General features: G+C 43.1%; 1 protein-coding gene across 1 annotated transcript in view; it reads right to left on the reverse strand.

The window, feature by feature from the left end:
- Positions 1-4754: 4754 nt before the first annotated feature.
- wdr11 (WD repeat domain 11) overlaps positions 4755-15984 on the reverse strand; it is a 58880-nt gene continuing 47650 nt past the window's right edge. The window contains exons 23-29 of the mRNA XM_063491575.1: positions 14249-14438; positions 11425-11520; positions 10691-10856; positions 10323-10420; positions 8948-9093; positions 8372-8454; positions 4755-6906 (exon numbers count right to left, since the gene is read on the reverse strand). Of these exons, the coding sequence (XP_063347645.1) occupies positions 6707-6906; positions 8372-8454; positions 8948-9093; positions 10323-10420; positions 10691-10856; positions 11425-11520; positions 14249-14438 (979 nt within the window). The 3' untranslated portion in view covers positions 4755-6706. The remainder of the gene's footprint in view (positions 6907-8371; positions 8455-8947; positions 9094-10322; positions 10421-10690; positions 10857-11424; positions 11521-14248; positions 14439-15984) is intronic.

Below are 15984 nucleotides of genomic sequence, written 5' to 3' on the forward strand. Positions count from 1 at the left end.
TACTTTAGCGCTTAGCTCAAAACATGAATGAAATGTAACATGCTCAGGGAATGATTTTACTTCAACTACAGTCTGAAACAGTTAGACATGTGTTGATGATGAGGGTGAAAGTGACTTATTACACTGTGAGACCATCACCAGACTTATTAATCCTCTTATCTTTGCTGAATCTACTACATACACCAGACAGTTGTAGACTATAAGGGGTCAAGAGTACTTATCCCCATCTGAGTAAAGTCAGGAACTGCAGCTTTAAAATAAAGGCTTTGCGCTCCACACTGTAGATATGACTTTTCCGTTTTTGATTACCAGCCCAACTTAAAGGAACGGCGGATGTTTTCCTTTTAAATCCATGGGGGCGAAAAATCGAGCCTGGGCCTGGTTCTCTTTTGGCAGCGTAGCACGTGCTTATCCCCAGGAGTGAAAGACTGCACGGGTCGCAGCAAAACAGCCCACCCCTCCAGCGACCCCCACAGTTCCACTCTGGCAGACACAGGGCCCAGTGTGTCTGCTTAGACTACACGAAGAGGAAACGCATATACTACGCTTGGGTAGAAATAAAAACACGCAGCTCAGCAAGAGACCCAAACACAGCAGTATTGCCCCTTTGCACTCACAGGAAAGAGGCCACGTGGGCTAAATAGGGAGCACTCTTGTACTTTCTTAAACTGAGCACGAGTTCATGCTCATATACAGATAAACACACATACATGCACATATGCACAAGTGACAACTAGGAAATGGGTCGAGTGCGGCGCAGGTATCCTTTACATCCTCTCCTGGCTCCCACTGTAAGCCGGTGAAAGGGAATACTCCCCGCTCCTGAGTCGGGCTGGCCTCGTGCACAGCAGCTTATAAGAGGCCATTTCCTTCATAATCGTCCCTGCCTTCTCCAGCTCTAATCTCTCAAATGACAGTGGCAATTAGCCCAGCAAGGGCCTCACTGTAGCTAGGGCATCTGCATCATCTCTTTTACCCCATGACCCTCAAATAAACACATTAAGAGCACCTACACGCACATTTTGGGGTCAAGCAGAGGGGTAGTGCGGATTTATAGTGTTCCTCGAGACATATTTAAATGCATACAATAGTCCAGGCTTAACTTTGTCTCCTCCTTATATACATACAGTTTGGTTAATTGTTTCTTTAAACCTCTTCTTTCTTGATGTCTCACCACCTTATTGTTCACTTGCCAGGAATTTACTCCACAGCCAGTGTCTATTTGCCCTTTTTTCTCTCATAAAAACACAGAAATGCAGTCACAAAGGGTCTGGATGTGGTTTAAGCTTTGTCAACAACAGTGCGGGAAGAGATCTTTCAGCTGTGTCTGTCTGGCTTGTTGACAGAGCAGTGTGGATTTCCTATTATATTTGGTATTAATATCATTACATGAACCTCCTATTCCCAGTTTGGAAATTTCCCCACCCTGGCACAATAAGTATGTCAATGCAAGTTGAAATCACGCACCTCTTTCTAAAACGCATAATCCCGATTATTCAAAAGTATCTTTGGCAGATGCAGATCGCACTGCCGCGATCGGCAGAAGTGGCTCCACGCTCCCGACACAATGCGCTCAGAGACCGCTTTCTTTTTTTTTGTAAATAACAGTCCCCGACCACAACGTGCACACATGGAAGCCACAAAAGAGCTGCTTTAGAGATAACGGGAGCTTTTTAAAAAAAGATTATCCTTTCCACAAGTTATTACCGGGATGCGATAAGAGTTTGTCATCATGTGGTAATGCTCCAGAGTTCCTGTGGTTCCCCTCTGCTGCTCCTGCCTGGCCCCCTTGTCCCCACTTTTTTTTTCTTTTACTGTCTCATTCATGCCCTTTTTCTTAAATGGGAGAGTGTGGTGCTGTGTTGAGGTGAGGACATGGTCTGCTGAGCACTGTGGCATTCATTCAAATGGAATCAGATAAAGCATGGGGCCTGAAGACTTGCAACATAAACATCACCTGGAGCCTCCCAAGCAGGGCCCCCAGCACTGCTCTAAAGCCAGTCAGAGCCCGCAAACAGAGGGTGAACAGTGAATTCGACCAATAGCAGCGACTGAAAGGAGGGAGGGAGGGAAGCCGCCTCTTTACCAGGAAAGAAACTCAGATGAGATCGAGCCTGTGGGTTCGTTCCATGCCAGGTGATACCCCCAGATGTGGGCGATGAGAGGTGATGTGAGAGGGAGGGGAGGCGGATTGTTTGAGAGAAACAGATATGACCTTTACATGTATAGCTCGGGTTTCCCATGGAGTGGAGTGGGATCACAAAAAAACAGTGAGGCGAAAGGCAAGAAAAGTGGGCATTGATGTAGAGTGGGCTTTAGTATTCAAGTCAGCGTCCCGGAAAGCTGGCATTTTGTGGAAAGGTTAAAAGGACATCACTGAAAAAGAAATAATCATGCCCGTAAAAATAATTATCCTCATAAATGCGGCAGCCACTCAAACCCCAAATTATTCCACTACCTGGGGTGTGAGCTGCCTGAAGAATGCTCAGAAATGTCTGGGGGAGGTTAAGAAAACAATGGAAGAAAGGATAATTACACAGAAAATGAGGAATGAACTCAGTGGCAACCCTCAGCGAGGAACGGGGATGAGGGAGAGGGAGGGGAAAATCTCAAAACATCTCACACAAATGAAGAAGGAGTAAGGGATACAAGCGAGCTTGGACTTGCCCATCCTAGATAAAGCTGTCTGTCAGGAGCACCATAGGAGGAACATACTCATGGGAACTGGATGACCCTGCTGTATGTCACTGTCTGCAGCTCACAGACCGTGCAGCAGTGCTGTGCCATACTGCAAATTCTGGTATTGATCCAATACCAAATAATCACAGGGTCAGTATCACAGATACCGATCCTTTTAACCTGTAAAGACATCTTAATTAGGGGACAGCAGCGTGTCATGATTTATGAGCTGCATCATCATCATCAGCTTGCAAATCCTGAACACACTTTAATGACCACTAAAATCACTGTGATTTTTTCTTTCCACAATACTTAGGTAACACAACAAAACACGCCTTTCAGCTTTTCCTGTATCTTGAAATTGGACACTTTGGGTCAGCTTCTGGTGTTTAAATGCATTATAGGCTATTATAAAATAGACGTGAAAGAAACACAGAAAGGTTCAGATATTTTGTATGTTTGAGATTTTGTCATTACAAAAAAATTAACATAGTTCACTGGGCGACATACTGAGAATAGAAACAAAGTATTGATCATATCACTAGTATCGATACTAGTGATATTTGGATTGATCTGCCTAGCTCTCCAGCCCCCCTCCCCAATCCAATCCTTCATCATCCTAAACCAGCGGTCCCCAACCTTTTTTGCGCCACGGAGCACTTTATGTCCGACAATATTTTCACAGACCGGCATTTAAGGTGTCGTGGATAAATACAACAAAAATGAAACCAGTACTGGTACCAAAAAAAAAAAAAAAAGATTTATTCTTAACACACGGAAAAAGACCGAGGAAAACAGAGTTAACGATAAAAAAAAAAAAATGCTAAAAACCGAAACCCCTGAAAACCATGAATTTCTCATTCGAGCCTCAACTCTCGTGGACCTGTACCGGTCCATGGCCCGTGGTTGGGGACCTCCTAAACCAGACAGCCCACCCCCACCAGCAACAGAGTGAAGGGAAACGAATGTAGACTGAAGCCAGTTTGAATGAAATCCAGTGGGTCACATTGTAACAAATTTCATAATGCGGAATTTAGGTAGAAACAAAGTATCGATCCTATAGCGCTGTTATCGATACTTTCGATATCGATCCACCCACCTCTACCGTGCAGCCTTGGCTTTACCTCTGCTTGCTGCACACACAGGCCCCTGTTCCGTGGCTACTTATACAGATGATTGAAAATGAGGAACAGCAAGAGTGCTGCATATGATTGATCTGTAGCTGGCTGCTAATTCTTGCAGTATGTGCGTAAAACAGTGGAGGCGGGTAATTTCCAGTGCTCCTCACGGCTCCGGTTGCTAACAACCCCTTAATATTGTGTCAGCTGAAACTGCTTTGAATTTTATTTCGAGGAAAATGGGGATCCGAGAGGTGAAAGCTAAGCAGCAGACGGAAACAAGTCTTTCAGGAAATTAGTAGAGATGGGGAGCAGCAAGAACACGAGTTGGCATGAGTTTATTCTGGTGAAAGAAGAGCGAGGGAGAGCATGTAAAGTGGAAACTGGGAGTGTGGGGTAAGCTGGGGTGGCAGCCTATGTAGAAAGCAGTGGAACAGCAAAGAAAAGCTGCTGCGAGGCCCCGCATACTGATGACCTGGCTGTAACGGCTGGATCGGCTCTCTGGCAGTTATTCATTAGGCCATTAAAAGGAGCACAACCAAGGCGCTTGTGTGGCCCCTCTGTTCCAGACTGTTTTTCTTCCCTTTGTGTTCTGGGCTGTGTGCGGGACAGAGAGAAAAAGCAGAATGCACGTCAATGAATAAATCTGCGACGAAGAAAAGAGTGAAAACGGTTAGACCTGGACACAGAGCTGAAGCCAGCTGTTGGCCCTCCTTGTGAGCAGAAAGGGAGTAATTAATCGCGGAAGTGGCTGAAACAGGAACTAATTAACTTTTAGGACAGCTTGATGAATGAACGAACGCTCAAATTCAATCTACCTGGGTTGAAATTAAACGAGGAAAATTAAAAGGAACACTCGCTATAATGGATCTCTAGAGAAACCAGTCACCCTGCCTCCTACTGAGGGATTAAAGCGCCCTCTTGTGTCTTCAGATCTGTAGCAACACACAGAAAACATCGAAGTTAATATTGATTTTATTGCCATCCATATATACACATACATTTCTATTCTCTTGCAATATTTATATAACTTAAAGCATTAGGGTCACCGTGTAAACCGTGATCAAAGAACAACGAGGGAGAGGAGAGGGGCCACTAAACTTTGACACCATTACAATCATTTCTTACAAAATATACTGCTAAAGGCACGTCTCCCATCTACATGCCTCAATTTTCAACTATTTTATTTTGTTGAGTTCATCTACATATAAAGAAAAGCAGCAAGTGTTAATCAAACCAGTGCCCGATCACAAATAGGCAGTACAGTACACGTTGCTTCCACAATACCGTCATGACTGGAAGAAGATGACACAGCTTCAGGTCAGCTACATCATAACGTCGTCTGTTGGATTGTGCGACTCTACGGGATCCTACAGTACGTTATTGGGGAGGCCATGTGAAAATTGATATACAGGAAAAACATGCAGTCCCCCCCTAAAATAGGACTGGGTTGCCATAGTGACACAGCCTGGGGTTTACTGTAACACAGGAGAGAAAACAGCACTGACATGTTTATGAAACACAGTAACGCACTACAAGGTCCCGTGGATGAAGTTGCTGAACATAACAAAGCAAATTAAACAGACAGTCACTATAATCTTCGCATTGTTGCGCACATTTTGTTTTTTTATGATCAGGACATTTTTACCATGTAACGAGGTGAAAGCAAAGCAAGGAAAGCTGGTGGCGTCTGAGCCAGTGTGTCGGGTTTTGTGATTGTGATGAGCAACAGCAGAAGCAGCACAGAGTATTTGTGTAAATGATCCAGAGGTCTGAATAAAAGGAGTTTTGACAGCTCTCCTTGTGACACACACACACTAGAGAACAACTTCACTACACAAACATCAAAGTACACATGTTGCAACGTATCCTCTCAATTCTCCGTTAAAAATAGAAAAGATTTTAAAAATCCATTTGGATTATTGGATTGGATTAACAAACAACCCTCTGCACACTCTAATTAAATGGAGCTCAATCCCTCAGGTGGCTGCGGTCAGACTCCTCTGTCCTTGGCATCAAGGGAGATAATATACTAATAAGTGTCTAATAAGTGCAGGGTGGGCTGGCTGTGCAATTTTACTGCCATCCAACTATTACAGCTGCAGAGGCGCGTGCAGCAGCAGCAGCAGCAGCAGCAGGCTTTTGGTCAATTACTTATAAAGCACCACCACCTGCTGCAGAAACCCCTCCCCCAGTGTGCTGTGTGCCTGTCTACAGCAACATTACTGTACATTTCCAAGACAGTCAGGCAAGTTTTAAATCAAAATTATGCAGCTTTTTGGTTATATCGAATACAAAACAAACAAAATAATTGGGAATGTGTCACGTCATTTGAAAATGGACTGTCAATAATGACATGTTCAAATGATTTGCATTTTTCAAACAGGAATAGAGAACCTGTTACTTGGAGAATAAATGAATTCTGCCACTTTCAATTTCAGCAAACTAAAGGCAAATTGAACATGCAGAGCTACAGCGGTTCTCGGAAATTATTACAGGCACGCAAAATAAGGCTTAACAAGTAAACTGTAAAAAAGAAAAAATCCTTTGAATTTATCAATCAATCAATCAATCAATCAATCAATCAATCAATCAAAACATATACAGATTTTTGGGGGATAAAGGTAAACAAGGGAAGTGTTTCTTTTGGGGCTGATACATACAGACAGAGCACAGCACAGACACAATGGTCTCACCAAACATGATGACATTTCAGTCTGATTACTGTCACAGACAAACCCACTGACTCAACATCAAAGTAAACTCCTCATATTGATGTGAAGATGACGATCATGATGCTCCTGGATGCTTTGAACTGTTAACTAACTGAAGTTAGACTGAACGGCTAACTCTCGATAAACACCAAAGAGCGGGCTGTCCGTCGTCTTCTCAATCTTCCCTCTTCGAGGTCACTCTTTGCTCTCCAGGCCCAGCTCGACGACCTCTTCGCCGAGAATGGCTTCCGGTATACCTCCCTCTCCTTGAAAAAGCTCCTCCATCAGCTGCTCCCCAGCGCTGCCAGCCCGCGATGCCCACAGAGCAGCACCCTCCCGCAGGCCCAGCGTGCGGAGCAGCCGCGCGTAGTCCAGAAATGCAGCTTCGATAAGTTTATGTGCATAGTGAGTTAAGGAGATGCCACAGCAGAGCGACTTGAAACTTTTACATACTGGCATCTCATCTATAGAAGTTCAAGAAAGATTAATCAAGTGTTGGTCTAATTATATCACTGAACCAAATCCAAAAAGGTAACAAATAAAACAAAAGCGTTAAATTAGAGAATAACACAATAAATGCAGGCGCTCAGCTCAGTGATACTGTTAGCTTCCTGCCAGTGCAAAGTGTGCATTACATTTAAAGACACTTAGAGTGCTCATGTGGAGTACAAAAGCTATATATAAGAAACAGTCCAAAGCAGACGACCCTGTGTGAGCATGCACTTGGCGACAGTGGGAAGGAAAAACTCCCTTTTAACAGGAAGAAACCCCTGGCAGAAAAAGGCTCAGGGTGGTCCATCTGCTGCTTATGTGGTTTCCTGACATCCTAAGGACCTGCTAGCATCGGGGTGATAGAAAGGATGGAGCTGAGGGTTTCTATGGTTACCTTTTTTACTACCGTTTGTGTTTCCCTGCTCAAAATGTATTTTTAGACCAAAAATAAGATCTAAGCTTCTTGAAAGGAAGATTGGTTGGTGCACTGCACTGATTTTAGCTACAGTATGATGACTGCATTCGCCCTCTTGCACATTGTACATTTGGCTTATGCGATTACTAAATTTACAAAGATTAATTGGTCTCTCTCAAACACACACACACACACACACACTTGCTCTTTTGTGTGGGCCTAACTTCTAGGCAGTGTTGGCTCATGTACTCACAAAGTCTGAAAAATAGAGATATTTTTACTGAAATGCTGTTTGATGTTACTGTCACTTCTCCAACAAAAACCTGCGCTTGAAAAGAGCCTGGCTTGATCTGGTCCTCATGAATCATAACTCGCTTTGTGGTTAAAACACAGAGTAAACACAGCTCTGACAAGTCAAACAGATATCTTATTACACAGCAGAGATTTCTAGATGAAATATTGCTTTTAGGTGAATGTCAGATTCTTTTTCTTCTCTCACAACATACTCAGCGTGTATTAGATAAAATAGAGATTGTGCAGCACTGTGCGCATTAAAAATGCGGCTTATAAAAAGAAGGGTTTGGTAGGACAGATGTAGACATAAATTCTTGTTAAGGGTTACAGGTTATCTCAGTTGAGTCACAGAGGAGCAGGGGAACACTACAGGATGCCATACTACTTGAGTTAGATGGTAAATATATTTAAATCTTACAGATAAGAAGTATGTGCCAAAACTGTGCCCATAGATGGTGATATACAATAAGCTTTCAAAGTTTAGGTTGAAAAAGTTCTCCAACTGTTCTCTGTGATCACAGTGTGGTACTGGCTAATGGGAAAGTGTGAAATAGAGCTTGATGTGCTCTGCAGAGCATCTAAATTGACCTTCACTGTGAAGCTGCCTACTATCAGGTGCATACTTGTAACGTGTAACAATAATGGGTTTTGAAAAAGGATATTGGACGAGTCGTTGGCCTCCATCACCCCATACTTCAGACAGGCTTCGATGAAGAGGGCGGCACGATCAAAGTGTCTCATGCTGTCCGGGAGATGGAAGGAAGAAAAGAAAGATACAGAGAGAAGGAGGTGAGAGGGACCATCAGAAACCAGCATCGTCCCTGCCTTGATGCCTGTGTTCCTACAGAATACATCAACCTTGTCGTCCTCATGTCTCTCTAATTCTCTGTGAGAGCTTTTTGCTGCCAGAAGCATCTCGGAGCATGAGCTGTTAAGGAGGGGGGACCGGTATTCTCAGAGGAGATCGATGCTGAGGTAAGAGACACAGGTACAGCCCACACCCTACACTGTGGTTTGTCCTTCAGTGTACTCAGGAAGAAAAGGACAGGCGCTAACTGTGAAAGTGCAACGTCTTAGAATAAAAAACTTAAGTGTAAGAAAGGGAATCTCATTTTAGAGAAGAAAAAGTGAGCTAATATATTTATACATTCATGTATTTTATTACAGGGGATAAATAGAGGTCAATATTTTAAGAGTCTTATCTTGCCATTTCTTAATCTCCAGCTTGTTCCTACCTGTGGAGCATCTCTCCTACTTTGTAAAAGCAGCCCAGTGAAAGCAGCACCAGAATGGCTTTGGATTTATGGTTGACCTGTGGGGAGCAGAGGTGTTCTGCCCAGCGCTTCAGCACATCTGAGCTCTCTGCTGGGTTCAGACGCACCTGGAAGCAAACACAACACGCAAAGGCATGAATTATTGTTCTTAGTTGGAGGTTTGTCATTCTCCTGCTAAAACACACTGTGTGCACAATTATTAGTCAACAAAATATTAATTTTAGTAGTGAACAACTACAGCACTCTTGGTAAATCCAAAATGTTGATTACATATGTGAGAATTGTCCTGTATAAAAATCAGGATCTTTTGGAAAGACGCAGACCTTTTCCTGTACCGCTGCTTCAAGAAAGTGTCTTCTAAAAACTAGCAGTCGGTTTGGGAGTTGAGTTTGAGTCTATCTTTAACCCGAAACGATACATTAGCTCATCTTTAATAATACCAGCTCATATCAGTACCCCACCTCCAGTCCCACCTTGCTGATGTCTGCTTCAAAGTGGAGTTTAGAGCCTGTTACCGATCCATCCAAAGGCCCGTCTGTGTGGCCTGACAACAGTCCCTTCCATCGGATCTTTAGATATTTTTTGGCACAGTGCTGAGGTATTAATTTATGTGTCTTGTTCATTGGTGGTCGGGTTCAGCCTGTGGCTGTGTCTCTGAGCACTGAACACCTTGCACTGCAGGTAGGCTGCAGGGGTTCCTAGCAGCTTTATGTCTGAGTCTTCTCAAATCTTTGGCAGTTAATTTGAGTCTCTTTTTTCCCTCAACACGTATCTTGTCTGCGTGTTGACTATTTACAACAAAAAGTTTGGTTCTGTCATCATGCCCTAAAATTGTAACAGTTTCTGCATCTCCTTGAAAGATTATTTTAAAAATAAGTTTTGCCCTTCAAAGTCAGTTAAATATCTTTTTGTGCCCATTTTGCTTGAGGAAAAGAAGCTGATATAGATTGCTGATCTCCTTAGACCAGACCCTCCCTCATTACACACATCACCTGATATGCTTCAATCCAATAAGTCATTCAAGTTTATTAAGCTTATAGCTGGAAAATATGCATAAAAACAATGATAAGGTCAAAATGTTTGCCTAATAACTGTGCACAGAGTCTATGTTTGTATAAAAGTCTAGGGGAGCATAAATATGTGACCACTACGAGAGTTCCCTGATGTAGCAGCAGTGCTGATGCAACAGCTAACAGGAAAACAATGTTCAGAGAATAAATCGTGGCGCCATAAGCATCACACATCCACAACTCACATGCCCACAGATTTACACTATCCAAACATTACTCAGTATCTGATCTTCATCCTGCTGATGGATGCCGTCATGCTGAGTTACCTTAGCCAGCCATGCGGCTCGGTTCCACTCCCCGTAGGTCTGCAAGTAGCGGCAAGCATCTGCTGCCTTGTCAATCAAACACAACAGCTGAACTCCCTCTGATAAACAGCAGAAGATTGACAAGTCATACACACGTGTGAGACATCATAGCTATCAGTACCAAAGGTGGCCAACTTGGCCCTGAAAGCAGCAGAATGGTTTCATTACACAATGCTACTATTAGCCAAACTGATAGGATAAGCATTATTTGATTTATTGATTGATTCCAATATAAATTTTTCCAATTTAAATTAAAAATAAAAAGATCCCAGGTGTATGCTATACAAATAAAAATGTTCTTTCTGGTATCAGATATAGAGGAACACTACCTGCAAGCTTGCCATTAGCTATCATATTGGTGGCCACTAGCTTGATTGTAGACTGCGAGGGGCCTGAAGAGGTGATGGTGGTCACTAGGCAGGCCTTGAGTGAATCACAGTAGTAGCTGGGGTTGTCTGCGCTCGTCTCCAACAGTAATTGCACCGCCCGGTCCGTCTGAGAGCAACAACAAAGAGATGAGAGCGTAATTACCGTGGCAGCAGAGAGAAACAAGGCATTAGTAGCTCTGATAGGTAACCACTGTGCACGAGCTGAACAAGACAGAGCTGCGAGGGGAAATTATGTTTATTATCATGCTTTTCATCTGGTGTAGATGAAGGCTGGAGCTTGTGCTGGGGTCAGCACCGACCGGCCTCTGCCTGTCTGCCTGCTGGATAACTGCACCTCCGGCAAACAGCCGGCTGATTGCAGCTTGTGATTAGAGGGAGAGTGGTGACATTGAGAGGTGAAAGAGGTGATGTCAGTCCCCGCAGGCTGTGAAGCTAGGGAGGACAGGAGCAGCGCTGATTTTCTTCACTGCGATATGAACTATTTATGACTATGACATTTCAGCATGCATGTATGCACAGCTAAGGAGGTGTAGATTTGTGTGGTGTACAATGGAAAGTCTACGCAGACATTTAAGTGGATACGTTTATCAGTTTTGCCACATGACAGCTCACAGCTATAGTCTCCATGCAGATGCACTTTAACTGTGTAGGCGGTGCGGTGGTGTCATACTTACCTGACCCAGAAGGAGGAGCTGGTCAGCGCATTTCTTAGTGTGTTCATAACTGGAGCGCTTTACTTCCTGCAGGTGAACTCGATCCAGCTGGAACTTCTGTTAAAAAAACACCAAACACACAAGGAGCAACAACTTAGGAGTAAGTTTTTGCTTTGTGTAACAAGTGCTTCCAGAAATTCATTAAACTTTGTGTCTGAGAGAGCGACAGAGAAGATATGAGTTAGTACGCATGCATAAATATATGGAGAAAGTGATGGATTGACAATTATATGAATACATATACCAGAGATGGAGAGTATAATTATAATGTCTTTAAAAACTTCACAAGTTTCTTGGGTGTCAGTGCTCCCTGTACTGTATTTCATTATTAAGTGTCTGTTTCCCAATTATTGGTGACAGGAGATCTCATTTTTTCCCTGTCAGATACTTCACTTCAAAGATGAAGTCAGTGGAAGAAATACTGTTTGGTTTAGGTTAAGGTGTTCCTGGACAAGACCACACAGGAAGCACAATGCACCATCCACTCGCCCACTACTGTGAATTCAACTTGACCTGCTCCATTCTCACATGGGCGACTTTGTACCGGGATGAGGCAGGTTAAAGCCTGCTCAAAGTCTGACATTTTTATTCTCACGTGCACCTCCGCTAGGCAATGTATGGAGAAGTTTAGAGCTGCCTTCTTCATGTCTTTGAGTGGACGGTGACACCTCTTCCATCTGTGGAACAAAGGCTGAATGAGCAGTCTTCAGACGCTAGCTTCCCACGTCCAGCTAATGCATCATACTAACTCTATGTGGGAAGTAAACAAGACTAGCTCTTTGTTCACTGATCACGCAGTGATAGAAACAAAAGGTTTCCACAAAATGATGTCTTTCTAACTGGCTTGTGTGGACGCATCCATCAGTATGTGGTCACTTCTTGGGGACATCTCTGTGGAAGAGATACAGCATGCTATCTTAGGTTCGCCAAACATGACTTCGTGACTTTTTTTATTTTTACCTACACTCTATGTCTCAGAAAGTCACTCAAACAGTCCTGTCAGTGGGAAAATGATGCGGCTGTCATCACTGCAGCTGCTGTTTCAAGGCCATGTCAGCTCTGTGGGAGTCTTGGGGCGTGATGCTATATCCCCATAATGATGTGTAATACTGACTGTACTGACACAAAGGGAGCTGGAGGACATGGAGAAAAATCACTGATGCGTTGGTGAAGATGTCTCCCTGGCTTCCCCGGCTCAGTCAAAAATTGTCTCCCTGGGGGAAGGATAGATGTTCAGGTCCTCACTACCCCGGGGGTTCAGTGAAGGTGGCGTTGGATCTGATATATTCTTTAAGGAGGGCAGGGCGTCCCATGCATGCCTCAACAGGCCCGTTAAAAGAAATTCTTCAGGTTGGTTTCGCGTGGGCGCAATCCCCTATACTCACTGCAGGCATCGAGATTGTGTGATTGTATGTACTGACTGCACTCTGTTCAATGAGCAAAAGATAGGCAAGAAAAAGAAAAACAGCAGCTGATGGACAAAAGACTGAGTCATCAGTTTTGGGGAGAGATAGCAGCATAGTAGATTTCTTTATAAGAATGGCTACGTGCACACATTTATTGCTTCTACATCTACAACAGAGGCTTCTTTTTTTGGCTTCGCTTTATTTTGATGAATTCTTCTGCAATTCATAGCTGTGGGTATACTTCCTTGCGGAGATACCAAATGAGTTTAGTAACTTCAGAGCTGTGTGCTCTGTACTGGAGTCCGGGATATTAGTAATTACAGGCAGGCTGCTGCCACTGAAGTCGTTTTATGACAACAGGAGCCAAATGCTGCTGCACACTGTCTTGGTAGCTCTTTGAAAGTCCTAACTTTGTGATCACTGCATGGCCCCTCATTAGCAAGCAGCACAACTTTCACAAAAACGGAATGGTGCATAATCCATTAGAAAAAGATGTTAAGACTTTTTAATTGGAACTATACTGAGTGAAATTAGACAGTACATTCGCTTCTTGCTACTTAAAACCTTGAGTTGAAAGGTCTGGGGCACCATTTTCAACTGGCTAAATCATCTTTTATCAAAAATGGAAAAGGTTTTTTCCTTGTTTTACTTTCTTGGGTACACAGAGGTTGGCACAGTGGGGGAAAAACGGTACAGCAGCCAAAAAAAAAAAAAATCCAGAAAATGCCATCCCCACATGCACAGTAAGCCAATTTTTAATTATCTTACATTTTCAAACTGTCTCTTTTTTGCAGACTAGAAATTAAGTCAGTTCACAGACACAAAATGGGAAAATGATGGAAACACATTTGAATGGAAAACCTTTCAAACAAAAATGTTGCTCAGTGTGCTGAAAAACACGTCTAACTAGTCTGATAAACTGAAGATGAAAAGAGAAGAGTCATGTTTATAAAGACCTTGGATGCTGATGCAAGAATGTCATCAGCAAGATGCTACGCAATCGCACTGCACAAACAAATGAGACATTTTTAAGAGGGCATCCAATAAGGGCTTGAATCACTCAGAGGAGAGGTAGGCATGGAGTTGACCTTAAAGGCTTAAAAATGTGGGCGAGAGTAGATCCACAGCGTCATTAGTAACAGAATGCACCGTTTGACCGAGGTGATATTGACACAGTGGACGATAAGGGACAGCCCGTCTGTGTTTGTTTGTGCATAGTCTGACTTGAGGACATCGACTGTCTTTGGGATGACTCCTGGGGGGATTTTTTTTTTTTCCAATGTTGGCTGAAACTTATTTGTCTTTACTTTCTGTGCTCACCAAAGAGACAGCACCAAACACAGGTAAACACTTTCTCCATCTTCTCTTATTATACTGACCTGGAAATAAGAGCTCTCACACAAGACATCGTGGCAGATGTCCAGGTGGCTCTGAGGTGACGGTTGGACTCCCTCGCTTTGGGCCTGACCCTCTGCGGCGGACACAGTTAGCTGACGAGCCTGTGCAAATGACTGGATGTAGTGAGATGCCACCATCCAGAAGTGAAGGTCTGACTCGTCCCCGAACAGCCTGCAGTTTGCCACAGAAAAACAAAAACGCATCACCTGAGTTCAGTGTTTGTCTCTGGACTAGTCAGATTCTGCAGCCTGAATCATCATGGCACCTGGTTTCCCTACTCGTTTGCTCATTAATGACCACAGTTCCTCCATCATCCAGCCTACACTTTGTCTGTAAGTGAGCTCTCCTCCTCCTCCTCCTGCTTTACTTTCCTCAGCCTCCTTTAACATATCGGCACAGACACATAGCTGTTGCTAGGTTACCTTATGACATTAACAATGGCATGGAAACTTGAGACAGCCAGATGTAGAGACATAATCGGGAGCTCTCACTGAGAGTGTAGCCAGGGTGTTCAAGGAACAAAAATGATCTTTTAGACTTTCCCGGTAAATCATGGCATTAATAACAGGATGCAAACAGGGGTGGGATGATATGATATTGCCTTTCTTTTCATACTGGCTGCTCTAGATTTGTCAGATGCTCGAGGGAAATGAAGGCTGAAGCAGAGACGAGATAAGAGCTGCTGACACAAGCACAAGTCTCATACTTCTTTTTGTGGTGCTTCAGAACTACACTTTACAGTTACAGCAAGTATATTCTCTTTGGCAGTTAATTTAAATGTTTCAAAAAATAAAATAATTTGCTTTGCTTCATAATTTTACACCTTCTGGCTCATCTTTCCAATTTGTTCTAAATTAAGTAGTTACATTTTTATAATTATTTTCCTCCACAAATAACTAGAAATCCCTGCTAAAACATCACTTTACAATATAGTAGAAAAATGAGCCCAGCCTTGTGTAATATAAGCCTCCTCAAGTGATAGCAAAGCTCTCAATAGCAGCCTCATTTCTCTGTTGACGAGTACAGTATTTCCTCTACTATTCAAAGCAATAAAAAAGCGAAAACTTTCTTAAAAAACAGCTTTGGAGGAGAAAGGAAACAAAAAACATGCTCCAAAGGTAGAAACTCAATGTAACACAAGCCAATACATCACTGACAGTTAAGTTAGAAAACCTGTGATCACTGAAACCAGACTGACGATTGACTCTGCACCATGGCTACATGAGGAAAAGAAAAAGCCAGGGAAAATGAAATTTGATTGTGAGATTATAAAAAAAAAAAAGATGGAAAAGGACAAAGGATGATGGGGAGACGGGCCAAAAAAATCAGTTGAAATAAAGTTACAGCAGTAATCAGAAGGTATTGAACGAGATACAGAGCTGCAGTGGCCGCCTGGCTAAAATGACAGATGGCTACTTGCACAATCTAGAGCTGAAAAACAAGAGTTTCAGACTAGGCACAATGGAAATTCACGTTTCTCTAGCAACTGACTGCATTTATTTGACTTTTCTAGAAAACATGAAGATAAGCCGGAATACTGAGCGTATTTGGTCAGACGAGACCAAGACAAGTTTGTTGGTTTAGATGAAGAGGCAAGAGCACAAATAGCACTGCAAAAACCTTTGTAAACCGAGAATGCATAGTCATGAGAGTGATGCACCAAGGTGAGAGAATACGGCTCTTCAAGAGTGCAGAAGGAACCGGGGAGGTGATAATT

Source organism: Pelmatolapia mariae, linkage group LG13, assembly GCF_036321145.2.
Source record: "Pelmatolapia mariae isolate MD_Pm_ZW linkage group LG13, Pm_UMD_F_2, whole genome shotgun sequence".
In the NCBI taxonomy this organism is placed as follows: domain Eukaryota; kingdom Metazoa; phylum Chordata; class Actinopteri; order Cichliformes; family Cichlidae; genus Pelmatolapia; species Pelmatolapia mariae.